This window comes from Anticarsia gemmatalis, chromosome 14, assembly GCF_050436995.1.
Source record: "Anticarsia gemmatalis isolate Benzon Research Colony breed Stoneville strain chromosome 14, ilAntGemm2 primary, whole genome shotgun sequence".
NCBI classification, from domain to species: Eukaryota; Metazoa; Arthropoda; class Insecta; order Lepidoptera; family Erebidae; genus Anticarsia; species Anticarsia gemmatalis.
Genome location: NC_134758.1, coordinates 12,248,456 through 12,274,047, shown reverse-complemented (window position 1 = coordinate 12,274,047; position 25,592 = coordinate 12,248,456). Strand labels below are relative to the sequence as shown.

General features: G+C 33.6%; 1 protein-coding gene across 3 annotated transcripts in view; it reads left to right on the top strand.

Moving 5' to 3' along the window:
* mgl (low-density lipoprotein receptor-related protein megalin) overlaps positions 1 to 25,592 on the top strand; it is a 266,041-nt gene that overhangs the window by 173,971 nt on the left and 66,478 nt on the right. The window contains exon 2 of one of the 3 annotated variants that reach the window (XM_076122864.1): positions 15,660 to 15,713. The exons of 1 other annotated variant lie outside the window; for it this stretch is intronic. In XM_076122864.1, the coding sequence (XP_075978979.1) occupies positions 15,660 to 15,713 (54 nt within the window). Of the gene's footprint in view, positions 1 to 15,650; positions 15,714 to 25,592 lie in introns of all 3 variants that reach the window. One more of the 3 variants, XM_076122863.1, reaches the window with a different exon arrangement.

Sequence of the window (25,592 nt, the reverse complement as noted above, 5' to 3'; positions counted from 1 at the left end):
AAATTATTCGTAGCTTCGATACGTCCCTGGAAATAGGCCGTAGACAATAGAATTAAGATTGTATAAATATGCCGTTTGGTGTACATTATGTACATACAAGTGATTTTATATGACTTTCACTTTTCAGTATACCAAAAGTGCTTTTAAATAAAAACCTCGCTTTTAAAACCTTTTGTTCAATTGTTTGGTTCAACCTGAATTTTTCAGGTGGTTAAGACTTCAACCAAAGTTAGAGCCGTTGATTAAGTTTTAAGCACCAGGTACGAAACAAAAACTAATCAGTTGTGGACTAAAACTATTAATTTGTTCTAAGTTAGTTTTAAGTTGGGTTTTCTATTAGAAATGGGTTGCAATGGGACTTGGAATTTAGCGATTGGGAATCTTATATTTTATTTATACGACTGTTTGAAAGATAGTGTGTAAAATTGTCGAACATAAGGTTTCAGAATTGATTCTCGGAGACGGCTAAAGTGTTGACATTGTATAGGTCCTTTGGAATATTCTTAAAAGCCACAGCTTGTTTCTTAAGCAGTTTTGAGGCCTGCAAAATAACCCAACCTCCAATGAATAACAATATCAGATGTGTTTGCCTTTTGGGCGGCTTGAACAACTTTAACACTAGGTTGACCACTGACCATGCGATAAGAAGAAGGAGATTATGATCATAATCGTACGCATCTGACATTCCGAGATGACTCTTTTGCTATAAAATGCTATTAAACTATTGTGACACGCTATACTTTTCTCTTAACTTAATCTCGATTCAGTAGTGCAATTGTGTACAGTTGGTACTTTCGAATATCGAGAGTTTGATATTTAAAATGTACTGCAAAATAGTTTCTACGACGTCGACTACGTTGTCAGACAATTTTTAGCGAAGAATAGAGTATAGCGGTATAGGGCCCTGCAGCGACCTAGCTACCTGCAGCCAAATCTATCTTTAATTCCGAGAAGAAATTTAACCCAGCAGTGGTTTTGAGTTAAACCGAACCAATGTGGTCTGAGTTAGGTTAGGTTAGAACCACACAAAGGAGAAAAATACTAGACTCGCTATACTTCTCTCTAACCTTAATCTCGATGCTGCATTCAGTGTTAGTAGCCAAAAGGCATAAGTAAACAGTATTAGTCGTCAATCGGCTGTAATTCGAGCTGTGATCGCCGGTGGCATAAATCTCGTCGAAACGGCTCCCGAAACACTCGCATGTGCCAATGTGCGTTCAGTATCTACTTGCTAGCCAGTTAGGAAAAGAGTTGGATAAAAAATTTACTCGAAAGAAAAAATGTGTGATGTTAATAGCAAATAAGTTTTATAATTTTAAAGGCTTAGCCAATTGTGTTCACCAGTTAGTAAGCGATCAGTTTGCTCAGCGAAATTGTACGTGGATTGTAGACTTCATCCATTGTTTAATAGCATTTATCCTACAATGGCCAACTCGTGGTCTTGGTTTCTTTGGATTTCGAAGCGTATGAATAGTCAAAGGTCTGAGAGTGGTTTGAACAACTTAAAACTATACTTACGTAAACATCATACAGAACATCAATTTTTTTATTATATCGCTTTTACTTCGATTCACGAATACACTATCTTTATACTTTTAAAACCCTACAAAATCATTTGCGAAACCAAACCTTAAACAGTTATAAAACCACAGTTACATTTAACAACATACCACTTACCAACTATTAATAGAAGCTTACTAATCCACTGTCTCACCGACTGGCACGTTCAAACGCAGCACAGTAGAATTTCAATGAGGAAGGATGGAAGGAACCCTCAGCTCTCTTGGGCCGACATCGTATGGGCTCAGAATTGTAATGAGAAGAGTTCAGTATGTTGGTTTTTTGCTTTTGTTAAAACGCTGATAGAGATATCAAGATCAATGGTTGATTGTAATTCTATTTTGATCTTTTGTTTTAAGGAATTATTGTATAGTTTGATATATTACTGCGAAAAAAAATGTGCAAAATAGAAAACCTTTACTATATCTTTGTTTTTCAGAAGGCCTGGTTTAATAGAGTATTTGATATAAATCATTGAGTTTAATTTAAACCAGGCGGTAACTTTCTTGTGTTCAAATTAGGAGCTGAATTACGTAGCTATATTTTTTGGACATCTTAAACTAACACTATTCTATTTCAGGTAATTTATATAAAATATTAATTCCCTTGACACCAGTAGGTTAAATTTTTAAATTTTCATTTTCAATTATCAAGAAACAAAGGTATCACAAAATACTATCACAATTCAACTCTCGTACTCGCCTAATCACTCTCCCAATGTAAACGAAGCACAAGAAATCTCGATACTTTACCCTTTTCGCCCAGCAGTGGGTACGGCTCGCGAATCCTAATGAAAGCTATTGTTGTTTATTGTGCCCCTATCGTATGTATCAAGGTTCGATGCCGGGTTCGTGAATTACTACCCTCCCTGTTAAACGGTTCGACGTTTTACCCCCTATTTTTGGGAATGGTCTTTAAGGAAATTTAGTGGGTGCTGTCTTTTTTGGTTTATGGCTTAATTTTCAGTGGGATTGTGGCATATGCTATTTGTTTTTCTATAGAAATGTAACATGGAATTTCAAGATATTCTGAAAAATATGTTTAGTGCTTTTTTATAATCGGTTTAATTTCAGGTTTTTACACTTACTTACAAACTTGACGACCGGTGGCATTATAGTTACGGTAGGCACTGTGCGAATGTCTTAGGTTCGATTACCATAACTAATGTTTTTGCAATCCACAATTAGTCGTAATGTGTCGGGTTTTACTTTATCTCGGTTGTGTGTATGTATGTAAAAGTCCCCCCCACAAAAACAAAAAAAAGATCTCTAACTATACTATAAATGTGACTATAATAAAACTCACACTTGACAATAACATCAAGTAGACTTGAAAATAAATGGCAGTTCAATAAAATAAATGTGCCGTTTCAATCTTTTGAAGTCAAACGCATTAAAATAAATTGCTTGCTTGTATAAACAGTTTGAAACTTTCAAGAATTCTTTCCAAAGAAATCTTGCATTTAGAAAATAGTGGAAAAGCGATAGTTTAAGAATACTTTCAGTAGATAGCACAAATATTTTAAATCGGAACTTTTCAACTCGTTTCGGAAGTGTACCGAAGTTTACCGAACTTGTACGAAGTTTGCCGAAGTATGTTCAATGGAGCACACTTAATTCTTAACAGGGGAAGCAATTAGAGTGTTTTTAAAGACAAATATTATGGCTTTTTCATGTTGTGTTCTAGTAATTTTTGATACTTGTGTGTAAAGATCCTGTGACCCAAATTTGGACAGCGTGGTAGTGTCCCAGCAGTGGGGCAGTAATTTTTTTTTTTAACACTTGCGTGGTCAGGTGGCAGTACTTATGGCATTCGACTAATACATCCTCTACCCTTTTTTATGAACTGTGTTAATTTATTTATAAATATGAAATGATTAAGAAAAAAATTTCATAAATCTTCAAAAAAGTATAAGTTATTAGTTTTTGCCACACAACATATTAATTTCATTAAATTAGATCTTATATAAATACCCTTGCAAAAAGCGTTTTACTGATTAAAACTGAAACATAAATAAACCTGCCTAGACCTGAACAAAAACAAAAGAACGGGTAGAAAACATGTATTTTGTACTTAATAACTCCATGTCAACTAGTGTGTATTTTTTGCTATACCTAGAATAGAGGCAGTCAGGTGATTCATTTTGGCCAACAATCGCATTAATATTTTCTTTCTTATTTTTTATTAATATACCTGCTCGTTATATCCGTATGTGTATGCAAATCTGTATGAAATAGATTCATTAGAAAAACCGGCACTTTGATCGATCCGGGAATCCAATCCGAGACCTCTTGCAAACAAATGGCAATAAGCAACTCGTTTTTTGATTTAGAACTCTCATTTTTTTTTTGTTGGCGTTGATTGAACGTCTGTTAGTCAATTTAGTTTTCCCTATAACAACATAGGGAAAACACACTCAATTTTAAAAGTTAGGACCCACAAATATTTATATTACCTAAAATGTTTATGCTCTTATGGATAGCACTCAGTCCTGTTTTGAATGGACTAAAAGGTTCGGACTACCTTGAAGTTTTGTGTCAACTTATGTCACTTTCGATTGTACAATCACTTATTTATGAGAATCTTCTGTCAGTCTTGAATTAGAATAGAGAAATCTCCACAAGTATGTATTTTTCGGGAAAAAATCTTACCCACCTTCGGTCGATCCACAATGTATAACCTATACAATATGCCAAAATTCATCTTAAAAGATTCAGCAATTTAGCCGTAGCACAGCAAGAAAAACGTGCAGGCAATCAAAGATACTTTTTCCCTCTTTAAGCTTTCGCATCTATGCGTATATAAATATCTAAATATTTATAACCATCCATACTTTAATAAAATGAAATTATGTCAAAAGAAATCACACAGAAAAAAATCGTTAGCCATGTTCCCGGTAAACTAGGGTGTAAATCCATTAGCATACATCGTGGCCACTATACCCATAAGTCTTTACCACCATAACTCACAAATAACACATTTTCCTCCCCATAGCGTTGATGGCGTATGTTAAACACCATCTACAGCTATAAATATTTACTTTATCTGTTCTACACATGAAGTAGCATTTAGTTTGAGTATTAAGGGCTTTTGTATATAAAAAAACTAGCCTAATATGATTGTGTTCCGCTGAAAATATCGGTCAGCCAAATTTTGCCAAAGTCGGTTCAGCTACTTGAAATTGAATGAATAAAAAACAGTACTCTCTGTTTTTTTTTTTGATTATCCGTCCAATCGTAATTTTTTTACGAGAAACCAGCTAAGCTTGATTGCTAGTCGCGAGAGTAAGTTTTTTTATAAGATTGAAGAAAAAAATATTTGATAAGATTCCGATTTTCTTTGTTTCTCTTTATTTTAAGGTTATATAGGATTAGATTATGCAAAGGTACATAGCAAACTAAATGCAAAGAGCATAATAATAGTTAGCCAGTAGACCAGTAGTAAGAGAATAATCATTTCCGTTTTTACCTTCAATTCCAATCAGCTGCGAGAAAATACTCAAAAACGACACACTAATAAGTCTCACGTTCTGTCAGATATTAGACGTTCATCTGTCTATGAAGTAATACAAGTAACTCAATCACGTGTACGTGCCTTTATCTGCTGCGTTTTACCCCATTTTCCTCTTTTTGATAACTGTCAGTCTCGTAATATGGTTTTGTTTAGCTTTTATTTCCTTCAAGGGGTGAGCACAATACATAGCTATACAATATCAGAATTGTTATTCTCGAAGGTGTAGGCAGAGGTTTATAAAACGAACCTAGTCTTGCTATTTTTATTGTCCCATATAACAGAGGCTGAGCTTCTTGCCACGAACGTTATCAAACTCTGGGCTCTATTTAGCATACTAGCCTTCATCAGTGACTTCCCGAGTGACCACACAAAAGGACGGTCTTTTACTTTGCCAATTTTCATCCTAATTTGATTAACCATTTACCCAAAAAAGGGGTAACGTTCGATTTTATAATATTAGTAGATATTATTTAACCAAAACATTTCATCATTATTACCCGACTGGGGAATCAAACCTAAGACTTCACGACTCGATTATTACATAGGTCATACATTTCCATAAAACAATCATAATTCAATTCACGTTAAAAGCAAAAGTGAACATGATACCAATTTCAAAAGTCATTACATCTCGTATCACCGTTAAAGGTGATAACGACCTCTTTACTTTGACAATATGGCGGCGTGACGTCATACAATCTCCTTTATACTCGGGGAATACCCCATAATGATATTACTACTAAGTGGATGAGTGTGTTTTTATGAAAATGTTTTTTTCGTGTTGAATTGATTTTTCTTTTGTTACGAACAATGTACTTTGAGTGTCTTAAAGGGGTGGTCTTATACGTGATGAAGATTTAAAGTTTGTATCTTATTGGTTACTGGACGTTTCGGCCGATTTACCTTTTCGGTCAGTCTGTGACCAAAACCGGTTAAGTGTATCTCAATAGTTTATAATCGATAATACTAAGATGATATTAATATATCTTATTTATTTTTATCTTATTTTTTTAAAAGACAACTCCCGCACTAAGAATTGGTCTTGTGTCGCGGGGACTTTTACAAACATACAAACAACGGACACAAAGCACAACCAGACCCGAAGCAATTATTTGTGGATCGCACAAATAATTGCTCCGTGTGGGAATCGAACCCACGACCTCCCGTTGCAGTGGTATCGGCGTGGCGACTTAAACCACTGCGCCACGGAGGCAGTCATTTACTTTGCCAGTCTAAAATAAATAAGAAAGTTGTGCGTTATTTTTATGTAATTGTTTTTTATAGCATAAAGTTTAAAAACGCATTTCAAAACCCCATTACTTACAGCCGATCTATTGCCAAGACTTGAGTAGAAACGGTTCAATTATAGACGTCTTTTGGCCCACGGCTTCTTTCGGCTTGCATCGGCTTGCTCCGGCTTGCTCCGACTTGCTCCGGCTTGCGTCGGCTTGCTTCAGCGTGTCTCGGCATGCTCTTGCCTCACGGGACTCTTGTCTGATTGCTTTCAACGAGGCTTATCGGAAAAAACCTATTTGTACCGTTCCAAGGGAAGGATTGGACGAATGCAGCGGTAAATTTTCTTTTACCCCTTTTTTATTGGGGAAATATGTTTGCTTTTGTATATTTCTGGGGTAGATTCTTTTGAAAAATATTTTTATAAAAAATGCTATTGCGTTGAAGGTATTTTTTCTGTTATTTCATACGTCGATACGACACTAGTTTTTGCTTCAAAAATTAACAGACTTACATCCATACATCCCTAGCTTTCACACCATAATAGGAAGTAATAGCATTAGTATTTATCTGCCAAATTTCAAAGATGGTCACAGATTTTCGTTAATTTGCTTGTTTAATCTAAATAAACATTTTATCTGATGTTTATTCTCCTCTAAAACGTTCCCTAGAGGGCTATTCTAATAAGCTGAAGCGTATTACGTTTTATTTAGGTTTTTCTTTGTCCATCGCTGCGTTTAATTTAGATGGCGTTCGGTGCACTCTCATAAAAATGTAAATATCTCTCTACCGAGGCCGGAGCCACGAGCAGCGAGCGATGTGCGATTCCATAGAAATTAGACTCACTTTCCACTACTGACTATGAGAGATAAACCTAAATATCTAATAGACTGCTGAAGTGTTAAGTGCCCTTTTGACAAGCAGATGTCATAGTAACTTACTTTACTACTACTACTTTGATAACATGGCGGTGTCAAATTCGACCATTTTTTTAAATCAGCCCATATTACACACTAAGTAAGCTGCGTTATACAGCTAGTGTGTATTAAAACTATTCAAGATAGATTATTTGTATAAAGCAATTGGTCTGTAACATTTTAACGTTATATTGGCGCCCAACGTGGGGTATGGATAATGAATGTTTTGCCTTTGAAAACTTAAATTTAAGCACCACTATTTGATGTTATAAGTCGCCTAAGTCAAACCTAAGGTATTTAATTAAAAAGAGCAAGCCGTGACATTTTTGCCGTTTCTACTCACGAGCAACAGCGATTCCAAAATAGTAATAGATAAAAAAAATAAAACTATTTTGAATACTTTAACAAGTGTATGGAATAAGCATATTTGAATTTGAACTAAATACCAAACATCAAACGAAATAAAAATTCAAGTTTACGCACATGTTAATAGATGTTTTCGTAGAAACAGTCACATTATTTAGCTTCGCCCTCGTCTAGTTTATCTCCCGCCTGTCCCTAGTGGTCTACCATCCTAATTACAGCGATACCCTCATTTTATCTTTTTGAAAGTCGTCATTTTGCGTCTGTATACACAAAGCTGAGTTTATTATATTTTTGTAGTAATTACAATACATGTCACCAACATTTCAGTTGAGTCCAATTTGTTAGTCTGATTAGTTTGAAATTAACTGTTTGAAAATTATTTGAATATTTTGCATGGCGTTGTTAGTTTAAATTATATTTCGGTTCGTAAATGTGATTGTGGACTCTTTTTTTACTGAAATAGAACTGATTATGATTTGATAGTCATGCCTCTCGGAAAGAAATGAGAAACTAATGGTAGTGTTTAGGATATATTTTCTTCATAGAAAGGATTTATTTTTTAGAAAGGTTCCCTTTGTTAAAGATTTCTGGGGTTAGAAGATATTTTTTTGTGTTCCGTCCACAGACATTTTTTTGAGACACAGACACAGAGATTTTAAAATAAAGTGCCTCAAATAAGCTTATTTGGCTGACTAAGAAAAATCAGTACTTAATCGTAATCTTCCAACGAAATAAGAAACTTTCTCATGCCACGGTTAAAATATAAAAGTGTCAACAAAGTCTGTAATGAGTCGTCAGAGGGCGTGCTCGCGCGCCGTGAAACAAGCGCGCACGTAATTGCATGTGATGGCGTGACGTCACACTCGGGAACACTCGGCACTTACTCGGCTCGACACCAGACCGCCTCGGGCCATGGTCTTATTTTAAAAACTACCACCAAATGCAGTTTGGCAGCCATTTTGATTGACGTTAGCAACTTTATTTATCGACAAACTTCAGTAGCGCGATTCTGAACAGTCTATACTGTCGTGTATCGTAAGTTAGACATTTAGAATTTACTGCCAAAATAGTTCCTACGACGCCCGTCAGAGGCGCTGATCAGATTTTTATACATTTCTGGATGACAAGCCGGTTGTCGGTAGTCGATAGTAGTAGAAAATCGAGCTACAGTTTAGTGTAAAGATTAGAATAGAGTTTTAGTTTTAAGTCAGGTTAATAGGTAAAAGAAGTTTCGTAATAAAGTGTCAGTCTAGTCGTTTATTTTTTAATATGTTTGAAAGGGATATGACATCACGAAATCAGATTTTTGGGATGAAATGTCGGATGTTAGATAAATCTGAGTAGTTTTGTTCGTAATACTGTTGAAAGCATGCATTAAGATATGGCGACATTCAGTTTGCTTAATGAAAGGGAAAGAACCTCGAAAAATAAAATACAAAAACAAGTTTTAGTGAAAATTCATGACGGAAAAGTCTTCAGGCAGTTGCATATTAAACTGTGCGAAAAGAAAAAAAAGCGATTAGTCGTTCTCCCCGGTAACCGCTAGTGCGTAAGAGGACTTATATTTAATTGAATCAGAAATGAATAGCACCTATAAAGAAACTGAAAATAGGCCGCAGAATTTTATATGGCTAGATTTTCGAAACCCGAAAAAGGCAGCCTCAAATCCCAATCACTAATCTACATACGAAAATTTCTCCCACAAATTTCAACTCAGCAGAACCCGTATGATAAACTAATTGAAAAACCCCAGTGTTAAGGGTTCAAAAATAGATCGAAAACGGTTCAAATTGACAGGTAAGGTCCCCACGCAGGGGTCCAATCTACATAATATAATTAAAACGCTTCGCCAGACCCCAATTGATAAAACGTACCCTTTTTTAAAGGAAAAAAAACTGGGAAATCTGAACACGCTTTTTCGAATAGAATTTAAAAGTGGATTTCGTTACCCAATTCATTAAGGGCTGGACCTTTGGAGAGTACTTGAAGGTAGTTTTGTTTTTTGTCCTTTTTTATTTTTATTTGTAATATACATGGAAATTAGTTCCGGTGTTTGGGAGGATGAGGTGTTTGATGTTTTCATCAGGTTTTTTAGTAAAACAATGTGGTTTTATTTTTTCGAAAATAATAAGAGTAACCAAAATGAAGAGTATGCAACTTTATTTTTTGACCAAGAACAACTCCTAGCAGGCATCCTTTGGAGATTTCTACGCTTATGTATCGAACAGTAGTTTTGCATAAAGGCTATATGGACAAATTCCTAGTTTTATATTCACAATATACGTGTGTACAAAAAGTAAATATTATTACCATAAAAATGTTTTGCATACAAAAACATTATTTACATATTTGTAAACAAATAAGTTTGACCTGAAACTCAATATTCTCAAAGAAAATATCTCTATTTACAAGAAACCTATGTAAAACAACATTTAAATGGTAAACCTAACACCATATTTAGGAAACAGCCGTAATATTTGCGTTCAACGCGATTGCTTCTATAAAAGGTCGTTTAGACCCTGAAGGTCACACTTAGCAGTTACACCCCGCACTTAGTACTTGTCGGTATATTTGACCTTTAGGTACTATCGAGGTTATAATACGTAGAAACCTAAAATTGTTTAAATTTCAAGTCTCAATAATGTTTGTAAAAAGAAGAAAGAACGAAGAAAAATCCATACTAATATTATAAATGCGAAAGTAACTCTGTCTGTCTGTCTGTCTGTCTGTCTGCTACTCAATCACGTCTAAACTACTCAACCAATTTGCATGAAATTTGGTATGGAGATATTTTGATACCCGAGAAAGGACATAGGCTACTTTTTACCGCGGGAAAATGACGCATTTCCCGGGAAAATTCAGAAAATTCAACGAAGTCGCGAAAAATAAATATTATAATGACATTGAATTAACAGAATTCCGTTGCCATGGCAACTGTTTTAATGGCGGATATGCCTTAGCGCGACTTCGTTATATTAAGAGATATAAATAATTTTGAGAATATTTTTCGTGAAAGAAAGCATATTTTATATCATCACGCTACGACCAATAGGAGCAGAGTAGGTAACAGTAAAAAGTGTTACAAAAATATGGAAAATTCTGACCCATTCTCTCTTATATGACGCAAGCGAAGTTGCGCGGGTCAGCTAGTATACAAATATATTAACAACGAACGTAAAATACCTACAACAACCTAGGTAATAAAAGAAAGATTCATAGAGCACGTTTTTTCATGCGATAATTGAACACACGTCTTCGGTGGGTTCTAATATCCACTATACAGGGGTTTAAATCTAATTCATGTCAATTAAAGGCTAATATTAATGATGCGTTAGCCATTCTACTTGTCTGCATTTCATGACTTAGTTATTAAACTGCTTGACACGCAATTTGACCACGTGAAAACTTATTTCTCGAAGGAGAAATAAGTTTTCGTAAGGAATAAGGTGTCGCAAAACACCTAAATCAAAGAATGATATACTACAAATACATACAAATCCAAGCCTTTTCTATACTCCTCACAAAACATCATCGTTTCACCCATTATCTTACAGTTATTTGTTTTTGAACGGTTCTCAGAAGGAATGCTAGGCCGGGTTAATGTAGTGGAAATATCGAGCGGTTAGTGATCTGTTCGCCTTTATCTGAGGGTTTTATCTGCCGGTTTGTGTTTATGAGGTCACAGTTAATGAGATGAGACTGAGGTTTAGAATTTATTTTGAGGTTTTAGGTCACTTTGACTTGAAATAACTTTTATTTAGAAGTCAAAGAGGTAAAACAATGGAAAAGTACAAAATTAATAGCAATAAACACAACAAAACTAAACTATTACCTGCTCCCACCACTCAAAAAAACAACGCATAACATTATAACAAATCAACTTAGAAAATATTTCGAAAGAGCGGCGACATTTTTGCGAACACGAAATGTCTCGTCTGAAGAATTACAAGCCACCGCGGTTGTTCGAGTGTGCTTCAAAGTATTGCCGGCTGCTTGTACCCTTTCTTGTTCAGTAATAACTTGTGCGGAGATGTCGTTAAAATCCAAAGCAAGAACTGTCTACAGTTCTTGCTTTGGATTTTTATGGTGGTAGAATAATTCTTAAAACATTGTTTTAATAGTGTTGATGGTTGTTAGAAGTTAACTGTTGATAGATGTTTTATCGCTTCACGGTTTTAAATGAGCGAATATTACCAAAAATTTTATTTAAATATTCTAGAATAAAAGTAGTTTTACTTTCACAGTGTTTTGTTTTCTCTTCGCGAATTTTATAAGAAAATATAGTTTTGAAAATCACATCATAAAGCATGTAATGAAATTATACCCGAAAACATTGTAATAAATAGTTATCTAATCTACTCTTCCGACCCTCTTGGAAAATGGTGTGATTAAGTGTATGTATGTACCTGAAAAAAAAACAATACTTTTGTATGTAGCCACTTATGTAATAGATAAATTAAAAATAATTCTGTTTTTACACACTATGACTTTTAAATAATAACATTCTATGTCTCGAGGTTCAATTGATGTATCAAAGTTGACCATTATTTACTCACATGCACAAAATAACTCCAGACTTTTATACATATACAAAAACCACAGTAATTTATCTCCACGACTATAACATAAATCTACAGATCACAGAAAATGTCTAACATTCTGTAATTAAGTGACCACACCAACTTTATTTTGTTTACAACTAGAAAATATACACGAATGTGAATTAACTCTGGTGTCAATTTTGTTGCAGGTACGTTTGATGCAAATATTCAAAGGATGGCCCCTGGATATGTAAATAAATTAAGGTTTTATATACATTTTATTTATTATTACTGTCATTAAGGTAAATTAACTTTGAGTTGAGTACTCACTGCATATACATACAATACATACATGCATTGTATGTATTAACAAAAATACTATTAGATTTCACTCAGCTCCAGTGAATAACAAAGGTAATTGCGCCACCCTTCGCAGGAACAGCGCTATTTAAAAATGACTTTAGAGGCAGTTACTTTGCAAACTATAGCGATATTAAAAAACTGCGGTAATTAATCTAATGCGGTATCAAATACAAGCTTAAAGGAAACTCTTCATAGAGTTTGGCGACAATTTTGATCCGTACACAAAACATATGTGTAGTAGCTTGAACGCTTTATACTACGTCATGATACGTAGCAAAGTGAGTACCCAGCCTTAGGAACGTTCCTAAATGGACAGCGTTTAAGTCGCCCCTAGGTATTTAGAGCAGACTCAAATAAGCACACTTATTTACTTACTTGTTTTGGCAAATATTCGCCTCGCCATATTTAGACTCCAATTTCTACTATATTTTAAAGCACATAGTTTAAAGTTACATGTGAGAAATGCTCTAAAATTTAAGGAATAAGGCAGAATACGAAATCCTTGTAGGAATGTCCTCGAAAATATTCATAATTAGCATTGCGAATTTGAACACGGAGCGGTGGACAGCTCATTTAAATATTTCACGTATCTGCAGCGAACAAAATTCGGAAGAAAACTAATTATTTAGAATACTCTCGAATAAAATACGAAATTTCAGCTTGAAAGGGGTTTCAGTCATGACAATTGTTATATTAGCGATTTAAATCCCTTCGGTTTAAGATATAAAGAAGCGACTTGCGGCTGATTCGACGACGTTTAATATTGAACGACATAATACAGGCTTAACGAAAGGATTTGAATGTTTAATTATTTGCTTATTAATGAAACAGTAGGCATTTCTCTCCCTTAATCTTAAGCTTTTGTTAACAAAGTTCTATGTAAAAAGTTGTTCATTATAAAGTAGTATTTGATTTCATTTCGGTGTTCAATGCAGAACAATGAGCGTGAGTACGGAGTTTCGGTACTTGTTTAAGTTAGTGTGTGTCAACAGGGGGAAGTTTGTAAACCATTTCGCTTGCGTTGCAATCGAGTGTTACTAAGAAGGATTTTGTTATTAAAGAATAATGTTACGGTACGAGCGCTTATAAATTCAAAGTGTATTATTGAATATATGGGTTTGTTTACACCATTTTCAATACAGTATTCTGCATTTTTAGGTTTTTTAGTGTTTAAAAGGTTTTTCACTGAGTTAAATGAATTTTAAAGATAGTTTTTGACGTTTAAATTAGTGAGACAAAGCAACATGAAAGATATAGATTGGGAGAGAAAAAGATACAAATAAAGTAGATATGATAATATCATTTTTTTATCATAATTTTATCCGTATTATATCAAAGGCTTTGGTTATTAGTTAATCAACGTTGTCTCCAAAAAAATACAGGTTTGAAACACGAAAATTGTAAAGTAACGTCGACGTAGCAAAAATAAATTTAATTTTCACGAGGAAATTGCTTATGAAATTGTGTAATTATATTAAAATTTGTCGTGGCACGTCCTTCGGTGCGTGCTAACACTCGCCCCTTCAATATTAAGTGGGATCAGCTGAATTATCTAAAACTAGGTATTGTTCGAAATAACTTTGATTAATGTTTATTTTGTAAAGGGTCAATCATTATGTTATTTTTAGCGTACTCTTTACTAAATTGTTAAAGATTTATGAAATTAAACGTTTATTTTACTAAAATTATAAACCTACTTACTTAATTAATAGGAAATATTATGGGCACAATTATTTTGAAAGGATTATTTTTTAGGTAAATATTCCTACCTAACGCTTTCTCTGCACAACCTTTATAATCGAAAAAATAATAAAAATAAAAAGTTACCTAGGAATATATTTTATTATTTTATCTGTTATTGAAATCATACACGTATATCCACACGCAATTGAATATGTCACAAACAGCCCATTTCAATTGACAAAACGTCACAAGTGACATTGATACTTTCTTCCGCGAAATAATGCCTTATGAAAAAGCAATATCAAATCATTTCATCAAGTCAGCGCGAGACGTGAGCCTTAAGTCCCGGATTAAGTCCCATTCGATCCGGGGACTAAAATTAAATTGTCTTCCGATTCCCGGGGTAAGACTTTAATCTTTAACAGTTGACGTCTTAATTCTGGCGCCATTTTGTATATTAATACCCTCATTGTTTTTACATACGTGTTTAAGGTGAATACTGATTGGCGAAGACAAATGTGAGCAGTAGTGTCCCATAGAACATTGTGTATGCTTGTTTGCCCGATTGAGGTCAGCGTTGAAAGAAAATTAGCAAGAAGTTGTAATAAGCTTATAATTTTCTCGCACTGCCGCTTATAGAGACGTTTAGAGATATTATTTAGTGTAACTTTATTGAAAAATTCAAATGTACTGTTTAGGCAGAGTGATTTCTCGCGAAGAATATATATATTACAGTTTAATGACAGAAGTTTTAAAGGATATGAGTGTCGCAATAAATGTTTGTACGTGGATGTACAAAAAACAAATGCAAGTAGGAGCTCGTAAAATAGTTACGTGTGAGTGCGAGCATGTGATTGAAATAAGCGACGAGCATAACAAAAATATTTTCAATTGAATTTTCCTTTATCATACGGCAAAACGTTATATTATAAAATTATCTAATTCTAATGTGTATTCACCTTAATTTCGTGTCTGTTTGCAAAAGGATATATTTTGACATTTTCTTTTTTCTAAATGTGTCTGGCAACGTAATGTTGTTGACAGCCTCAAATTGTAGCTTCACAAATATATTTAAGAGGTTGAATAGCTAAATAAAAAACGATTAATGGAAAACGGTTCAGTTACAGGAAATACTGAATTCAGTCTTCGAGATAAGTGTTAAAAACAAATTAAATATAATGTTAAAATTATATTACAAAAAACTTGAGTTTGAAGTTTAATTTTTAATGACCTCGAAACTGGTTTCTTTAGTGCATATATTATTATGTATATTTGCGCTAAAATAGGAATTAAGTACATACTCTTACAGTATATAATATTGTTATTATAAACGTAGATTTAAGTTAAAATAAAATGAATTAGGCCGTTTATATCCTAACCAACTATAAAAATCCCAATAGAAATGCCTTTTCAACAGCCCAGAAGCCTAACAAACAATTGTATCTCAATATTTCAGTGAAACATATATTTTCAGGACGAACAGGACGCATGAAGCCGCGTCTGCCAAAGCAATTCCTAAAAAAGATACGCTTCAAAGGTACGTCAGTAGAGGGCGCTACTAGTGTTGACCGTTGTGTGTTTTTACATCTACCCTCCTTTTATAGTAGAATTTCGGGATGTCTTGTTTTTCATTGTGTTTGTAGTTTTGACTTGTTTTTTTATTATTGTTGTGATTTTAGATAAACGTAAGTACTTTTTGATTTTTTTGTTTCTTAATATAAGATTGCAATTGATGTTTTATTTTTGTAATTATGCGTTTTGTAGTTTACGATTAAACGTTACGTAATGATAAACTTTCTGCTCTTAATAATAACCTCGTAAAATATTGTTAAGTAATTCATATTCTTAGCTAAATGATCTTTAATCTTTTTACTTTTCATATTTGGGATGCACTTAACTATTTAAGTGATTTATAAACATGCACTCATTTTAATTATAAATTACTTCCTAGAAATGTAACTTACATTAAAGTACCTATATAACTTTAACATTAACTAGAGATAACGAAATTACCTGAAATTATAAATTTAATTTTCAGTGAAGCCACAAGGCTTTGAAATAACACATTCAGTAACCGATATATTCGGTAACTATAAAAGTGATCTATTGAATAATTCATACAAAACATACATACAGAGGCACGTGGCTTCGCTCGCTGCGCCTGTTAGTTTTATATCTGCATCTTGATGAAACACTCCTTTAGTTTGGGATGCTGTAGTTTATCTAGTTTTTTTGTGTGTTTGTTCGTTTGTGTGTAGTTTTAATGTTATAGATCGATGTTTTTATTGTTAGTTAATTTTAGATGCTCAATTTCATGATCTTATTCATCAACGGGTCTTAACTTTCCGGTCCAAATCTAAGGGTATATTTACAACTAAATTTAAAGTTACAAAACTTACTTGTTAATTTCTTTAAATGACTTAAGACTATTCAGTCAATTGTCATAGAATTTAGTACAAAGACAGTTTGAGTTCCGATAAATGAAATGAATCGTTTTCAAATTTTACTTCTATACGGCTTGTTACGAACCCAGAGTTAGACAATTGAGTATTGAGTAATATCTTGCGAACATTTTTGTTATATAATTCCAAATAATACATGGGTTTTTAAAAAGTATTGTTAAAATATAAACATGCCAACTATTTTTTTTATAAATTGAAATATTCTTGAAAAAACTCTTACCCCCACGTTTCTGAGTTACATTTAGCGGTAGTTTATCTATTCAATAACATTAAAACTCATATAAAAAAACGTTATTGAATAGATAAACTATGATAAATGTATTTAGAAACCGGAGGTTAGTCTTTTCCATTGTTTATCTCAAACGTCAATGTGATTCGACAAATCTATACACGTAAAATTACTTGTAAATTTATATGAAGACGGATAGATAGCATTTTACCTAACCATAGAATAACAACTTTATCTACAAAAAAAAACCAGACAATTTATCAAAAAGTATTCCCAAAGACCTTTTAGATTTATTTAGAGAGAAAAACTGTATAATTTATGCAGACCTGGGGGTATAAAGCAGGCTTATCTTTGGGTCCGAAGTAATCGCCACATAATAAAGGTTACTTTCGCGAGCTCTTATTGTTCCTTATCGCTTATCATGAGTCTGCTTGCGTATTGTTCAGCTGTTTTTGAGATTAAGACGAAGGTATATATTTAGTTGTGTTTGTTTGGGTGTTGCGATGTTTATTTCTATTTAGCTTAGTTTAGTTTGATTCCTGAATGTGCCACGACGATTATGCTGAAAAGTTGTAGCAAAAAAGTGAAACATCAAGTATTTATATTGTTTATATTTACATTCTGGGCTATTTTACTATAGTCGACCGTACGATTATGAAACTTATGCGGGATTCGAACCGCATAACAGACAATATCTTTAAGGTTTAACCTAACATTCTTATCGAAATCGAACCTGGAACATTACGAAAATCTCCCTCATAACGGGAGGATATCGCGATCAACAATAGTATAGTGCAAAATATATATAAGATTTTATACTTATTCAAATTGAAATGAGAATCACACCATTAAACTTCTATAAAGAATCTAACTAATAAGAACGAGACAGCAATATTAAAAGTTAAAAGAAAGAAAAGGACAAAATCAAAGGTCGCTGATGCAATCACGATAACGCTCTGCACCGACACAAAGAGTAAGGAATCGATCTCCAATACTCACACAATGGATGCTGACCTTTTACTTACTGTGCTATACGTTTATATTGAAAGACATTATGACTCAGCTGTAGGAAGTTTGAAAGGAAAGGATTTGATGATTCGCAGGTTTGATTTCTCGGTGTTGATTTACTTACAGTAAATGATAACTTAATGATACGATCTATAACCTCACGCTCGGTATTTGGGTTCAAGGAGACTAGACTTAATTTTTAAACTAAAGTCGGGGTTATTTTGCGGCAACACTTGCATTTATTATGGAAAAATATCATTCCGGTCTCTGCGATATTATCCACGACACAGCCAATTGAATCAAAATCTGTAAGCTGTTTTGTCGTACAACGGAACATTTATACATATTAAAGCTCATTTTCTTATTTATTTATAAAGCATTTCAACATAATAGTATCGCATTATTAATAATAGCAGCGAAAGAATTTAGAAAGAAGAAAAATGGGCATCTTTTAATTTCTATTATAAGACTATATTTATGTAAAAAAAACCCTCGAAAAAGTCCCATACATTTTAAACTACCCTCAAACACGACCACTAGCATACATTAATATACAGGGTGGACAAAATCAATTAGCGGGCAGGTTGACTCCAGCGCCAATATTGACTGTCCCATCCACGTCGGGGGCTCGGCAGACTTGTCACTTTTACCTGATATACTTTGATAGTGGATATTTTGAAGTTTATAGCTAAGTGATCATATTTACTAGTTTGCTTACAATGAAATTGAGTTTTCTTTAACTTAGTACCTGTCTTTTAGTTGCAGTTTCATCTGAATAGTAAAAATGTGTTGCTGAGGATGCGGTTTTGGTCAAAGCTTTTGTCGGACAAATATTTAAAAAAATCTATTTTACAGCTCCTCGGTGATGTCTAGCTATAGTATAGTATCGTGGGTTCGATTTCCAAGCCTAATTTGCAGATTATCTTCGATTGCAGATAATTATTATTCGGTCTGAGTTTCTTGTTGTTTTTCTTATTTACAATATCCTTTTAACTTCCACGCATCTCAGTTGACAGCCAGTGTACGTCAAATTGATTAATATTATTATAAATAACCGTTTTAATCACTATAATCTAAACGAGAAAACAATCTATAACAATGGCTTTCAAATAGTTGAAAACTGAAATACGCGATAGCTCGGATTAAGGAGAAAAAGTTTAATCTCATAAAAAATTTAAATATTCAATCACGCAAAGAATTTTATACGTTAATTTATGCGTATTTATTCAGTTCCTCAAAAACACATACGTTATTTATCTTTAATCCGGCAGAACTAACATTTCGTTCTGCATTACGAGTTGGCGGAAATAAATAGAGCATGTATAATTTATGCGGCGAAAGGGCTCGCCAGATGCACTCTGTGTGCCTTAAGATGTAAACTATGTGCGATAATGAAATAAGTAGAAAAACAATATTTATACGTACATACATAAAATCACGCCTTCGCCCTATAGAGGTAGGCAGAGACCAGAAAACAACGTAAAAATATTTGTTATTTTATTCTTCCGAATGCGCTAATTGTTATGTCCCGTAAAACTACGGTTCTATCGTATTTTTGCTGAAATTAATAAATATTGATTTCATGAAATTTCTCTCAGATTTTGTCACAAATATCCTTTCTGTGTCTATAGGTAATAGGTACGGTAAAAATATTTCAAATAAAATATTTTTTTCTCTGTTCATTAAGCTACATTTAAATTATAAGCATTATGTCACAAACGTTTAAACCTAAATAAAGAATATATTTCCCAAAATAAATAAAATATATTCCGTTTTCAACTCGTTCCCCCATGGTCCATAATTCACAGCATCCTAAGATATACGGCGGGTGATCTAAATACTTTTTATGGGAATTTTCTCCACTTAATATACGACGTTGGGCCCCTATTTATGGGCCAGAGAGGGCCCTAATAGATAGAAATTGTCACTTTTATTGATGGGCCGCTTTTCAATTTTACATTACACTCGAATCACCGGCTTAAGGGCAGGTAATAGGGGTCAATGGCTAGTAATCATTATTTATTGAGATGCCGTTATAGGCTTGTTAAGTAGTCTGTGGCCGTTTCATTATGGATTCATTTTGGCACTTGATTTTAAGTACCATTGCTTTAAGTCTTGTTTTAATTGAGTGTGTGGCATCAAAAGGGGATTTTTCAATTATGTGTTGAAGTTTGGAGTCTTCTTCTTCTTATCGTATGGTTAGTGGTCAACCTAGTGTCAAAGTTGTTCAAGCCGCCCGAAGGCCTTTGACATGGCTTAACGACTGTTGCCTTAGTATATAACAGCCGGGACCGACTTTTTACGTGCCCTCCGAAGCACGGAGACGCCCAGCTCAAATACCACTATGCGGTCACCCATCTATGGAATGACCGCGCCAACGGTTGCTTAACCTACAGATCGTTTACCGACCGATGAGCACAACTGGCTATGGGCGTCTCAAGTTTGGAGTTTGGAGTGTAAATATGTATTATTATGTGATATATAACCAAAAATTTGTAAGTGATGAAATCGAACGTAACAATGAACTGTTGAAATGCCCTCTTAACTTTTATAAAAAGGAATGATGCTTATAAAGTACCTATATTTATCACAATTATTGCTTAAAAGTTTTGACATGAGTTGCAATCATATTGGTACGTGTTTATAAGACGGAAATAATGAATAGAAATATTACTGTCAGTTGAAAAAATCTTCCTATAATCTTACAGAAGAATAAATAAAATGACCCAACATGAGTGTAATCTGTTCACTTCAATTATTTCATTCGTCGATGGCTTCTCTCGTTCTTTTGTCGTCCAATCGCCATTTTCATATTGCCTTTTATTTTACGTTTCAAGTGTCCCTGTTTATTTTGTAAAAAACGATGATTGAGACTAAATTGCAATAATTCTATTGCGTTATACAATAAGTAAATCTTGCTAATTGGAATCAAATTATAACAATTATGTATGCCTACTTTTCGCTGAATATCCGCTAACTTTCTGCTACTCTACTTTACTGTATAATTAATGAATCTAAGTACTACTTAGATTTAATACAAGATTTCATTAATATATTTGAAAAAGATCTATTTTCTATTGCTGCAATTGGATATTAAGCAATATAGTTGTATCATTGAATGAATACCTTTAGTACGTTTTACTAGCAGGCATCTTTAGACGCATGTTTTGAGAAGATTGTAAAATATCTCCTATCAAACGTATAAAACATAAGAATTATGAAGCTGTCCTGTGTGTAGAATATCTTATTTTCCACCTAGGTCTAGTTAAAATACCACCTCACTACTTCCAATCAACGCAAAGCTAGCAAAAAAGTTTCAAAACACATAAATTCCGGTATCTCAATCTTCAAAAACTGCTTCTCATTTCACCTTCTGCTGTAAAAATAACTGACTAAAGCAAGATACGCGCTCGCCAACTTGTCGTCCGATGAGTTGGATCCAGTTGGATGGCACAGAACTTAGTGCAGTCGGTTTTTTAGGAGTTCTTCATCAAAAGTTTGGCACTCGCGATATGTCGTGAAGAATGTTCAGCATAAAGTTAAGATAGCAGAAGTATCACTAAAATACTCTGTTTTGAGTTGATTTGATGCTTCGATTTATTGATATTAAGAGGTATAAAGTGTTTGGTGTTATCTAATCATTTGCTCTTATTTTGGAGCGAAAATTAGTTTTGTAGGTTGATCAATTCACTGGTTTTAGTGTGGGCAGATTTCTCTGTACACGAAATACTTACAATTTGAGGCACTATTTGAATATCGGTGTCCTTGAAACCTTATCTGTAAAATAACATAATTATTGTTTGATAATGAACCTTAAAAATTCATGTTCATATAAAACAGGTAGATTAGTAAACTAAAGGAACAGTGGTTTTAGAAACCCATCAATTTTGCTAAAAATTGTCTCAAAAAACACATTAACACCATGTCTTGAAACACGATCCTTTTAAAAATATCCAATCAATCTTGTCCGAACTTAACCTACTGTGTTCCACACATAGTGTCGTGGGGCCATTAAACGAGCGATTCAATTTATGATCGATGAACTCGACGTCAGATCAAATTACCGCGAGCTGACGTCATTAACGCTAATTATATTATATTTGCGACGCGTTTCATTTTAATATCGCCCCATTTTATGATAATTTTAAATAGCTACTTTGAAGTAATATGGATTATGGTTAAAAATGTTTTTGGTTTTATTAACGTAATAAATGACAATAATGTATATGTATTTAATGAAAACCTGAGACAATTATAGTATAACAGTTAATTAACACTAAAGTAAAATACTAAAAGTAGTCCATTGAAGTATTATTTCGGGTTGCGTCCTCTGAAAAACTCAGGATAAGGCCTAAAAATGTAACATTTCAATGGAATCAAGATGGCTTCTTAACCATGTTCCAAGTGTCCTGAGTTCGATTCCTTTACCCAAATTTATTTGTGTGATCCATAACCGTTGTGCTTAGTGTGTCATCAATTTTCTAGTTTAAAGTAGCGTGTGTTACAAAATTTGTACGACTTTTTAACATGAAATCTACCCTTATAAAGTCAAAGCCAACTTTACATAAAGCATAATTCAATACGAAATTATACAAAAGTACAAATACAAGCAAACATCAAATTCAAAACCAAAATTTTCAAAAGCAACCCTCATTTGCCTTCAAACCGGAAATACACGAATCAAAAACTCAAAATTCAAAGAGTAAACACGAATTACAAAAGTTGTCCTCTCTTTCTTACATGCAGAGTTGTATATGTCTGTCTCTTTCATAAGCATGTGAGTTGTTCTGTAACGAAATTTAAAAACAATCCCGGGAGATGCGAGCGCCAATTTATTCTGTTGCCTGTTGAGATTGTTTCAACTGTCTGAAAGGTAGAGGGCTCTGTGGTCGAGAGAGCGGGATTTGTAATATCGTAACTGAAATTTTCATGTTGAAATATTAATCCATACATCTTAAGAACTTACTATGTAGTTGTCTGTCTTAGAGAGAACAGAAATCATTTTGAAATGTGCAAATACCATTTCAGAGTTAGAATGTTAAAAGTTAGTAAGCTGGTAAAATTGAAATGGAAAGTTAATTATCCTAGGGACAAATAACTATATGCTATTAATCGTAAAATATACTAAAACAGAAAGATAGCCAATTTATAAACCTTTATGAATTGTTTGATTTTTGGAAATGGTTTTAAATGTCGTTTGAGACAAAAAAAATTGTTTATGAAAAAATAATTTAATTTTATTTGATGATACAACACTCATTAAAAATACAAGTACCAAATATTCCAAAACAACAAAAACGTCCAATCAAATATTCGTTTACGAAACCTCACCCGCCATATTGTCTACGTCACAGCCGCTATCACAATCATAACTCGGCGACGAGAGCTCAGATAACGGTGACTTCCTGACACTCTCAACACCTGATAAAAAGTATTACACAAGCGTTGCTCTGTTTCTGAATATTTTTATTCTAGAACCTTTTGTCTAACCGAATATTTTCACCTAAAGAATTAGCGAGAGCATTTCCAATTGGAATGGAAGCATTTTTTTGTGTAATTGCAAACATATGGGACTCGTCAATTTTATACAAGGTTTTATATAAGATAGGGAGTATTAGAAAGCAAATTTTAATTTTTGATTGATAGTTTCTCGAAATTAATTGAGTATTCAACCAACATTTTCCTATGTAGGTACATCATTTAAGTAAGACTCTGACATTAAAGTAGTGATGGAAAAATTGTGCTTATTTGCAGCGATTTTTATAAAATTTGTATCGAAGATGATTATCGAAAAATAGGTTTGAAAGTGTGGTGTTATGTGAGCACTCCTTTACACTGCTTATAAATGTAGCATTTTTGTCTCACTTCTGTCCAAAATATCGGACATATCAAATTGGTAATGAGATTGGCAATCTGTCCCTGAATTGAAAGTAGGTTTCTACTAGTTTTCGTAAATTAGGGGACGACGGCATTCACTGACCTACCCCTATTTAGATGAAAATTGTATTGAGAATCGGCCTATATACGGTCCGATTGTCAATCTCCTCTAAATTCCAATTGGTATTAGGTAGCAGAAAAAATAACCCAAATTATTTAGGTTTCATTTGCTGCCTCGGTGATCTAAACAAATACGAAAATTGACGAAAATAGTCCCAATTCTATTCCCGACCTAGGTACCTATTTATTTCTTACTAGACAGCAGTCGTCTTCTGTAACTTAAATTATTTTGTTTTATTGTTACGTAACAACGTTTTTGTCAAGTTCAATTAAGATATTTTTGGTAGTTTTAAAGTTAATGGCCAAAACAATCTACGGTCACAAGTTTTCGTTTTAATACTCAAAAAGATTTACCAGCAAACATTCAATGGTTCTCTATAAAAAACTAACTAACTAACTAACTTAAACTCAAACAGTCTTATTAATCGATACCTCCTAAGTATAATAAGTTAAAGCATAAAAAGTTTATTATGTACGTTTATGTAATAATAATAAAATACCTAAATCTGTTAGAGAACTCTTTTTCATATAAATACAGTTTCAACATTCATTGAAAGCGACAAAACTCTATATAACTAATCAAAGCTTATAAGACGGTTTAGTAAAACAGTAAACTTATATAGCACGACAGTATCAAACAAACCTTCGAACGTGCTTTGAAAATAACATAATTTAATAAATAAGACCTTAATATGGGAATAATGAGAGCGTATATAAAAGTCCCTGTCTGGGCGCCATTACTCCTCGTTCAAACGTTATTAGACTTGCAATATGAGTAACAGATACTTACTTCTCGTTTACAAGAATGAGTTTTATTTCTTTTCTTATTGTCTTTTGTTATAACTAGATGTTGTTTCTGACTTCGCTTGGGTGAAGATTGTATTGAGAAAACTTATTTTTGTAGGTAATTTTTTTATGAGGACTAAAAACGGTTTCTTAATTTATTCGTTACTAGCTGACCCGCGCAACTTAGCTTGCGTCACATAAGAGAGAATGGATCAAAATTTTCCCCGCTTTTGTAACATATTTTATTGCTACTCTGCTGCTATTGGTTGTAGCGTGATGATATATAGCCTATAACCTTCCTCGATAAATGGGCAATCTAACACTGAAAGAATTTTTCAAATCGGACCAGTAGTTGCTGAGATTAGCGCGTTCAAACAAACAAACAAACAAACAAACTCTTCAGCTTTATAATATTAGTACAGATTCGTTGTTTATATTTGTAAGCAATATTTTAAGATCCCTCAATTAATCGTTTTTTTTTTTTTTTTTTTTTTTTTTTCGTTTTTTAAAAAAGACAACTCCCGTACTAAGAATTGCTCTTGTGTCGCGGGGACTTTTACAAACATACAAACAACGGACACAAAGCACAACCAGACCCGAAACAATTATTTGTGGATCGCACAAATAATTGTCCCGTGTGGGAATCGAACCCAGGACCTCCCGTTGCAGTGGTATCGGCGTGGCGACCTAAACCACTGCGCCACGGAGGCAGTCAAAATCGAGTTTAGTTACACTGTTTAGTTTAGTTATATGCGTAGGTTTAGCTGTTTGCAGAAACGTGTTATTTCCCTCAAAAAAGTATTTAAAATCATCTTATATGTCCACAAAAACTTACAAAATCTTCCCTTATGATTACGCTTTTTACTGGTAACACAACTTTGAAGTGGCAACCGTTTCAAATATTAACAGCAGTTTCGGAGATTACTAGAAATAG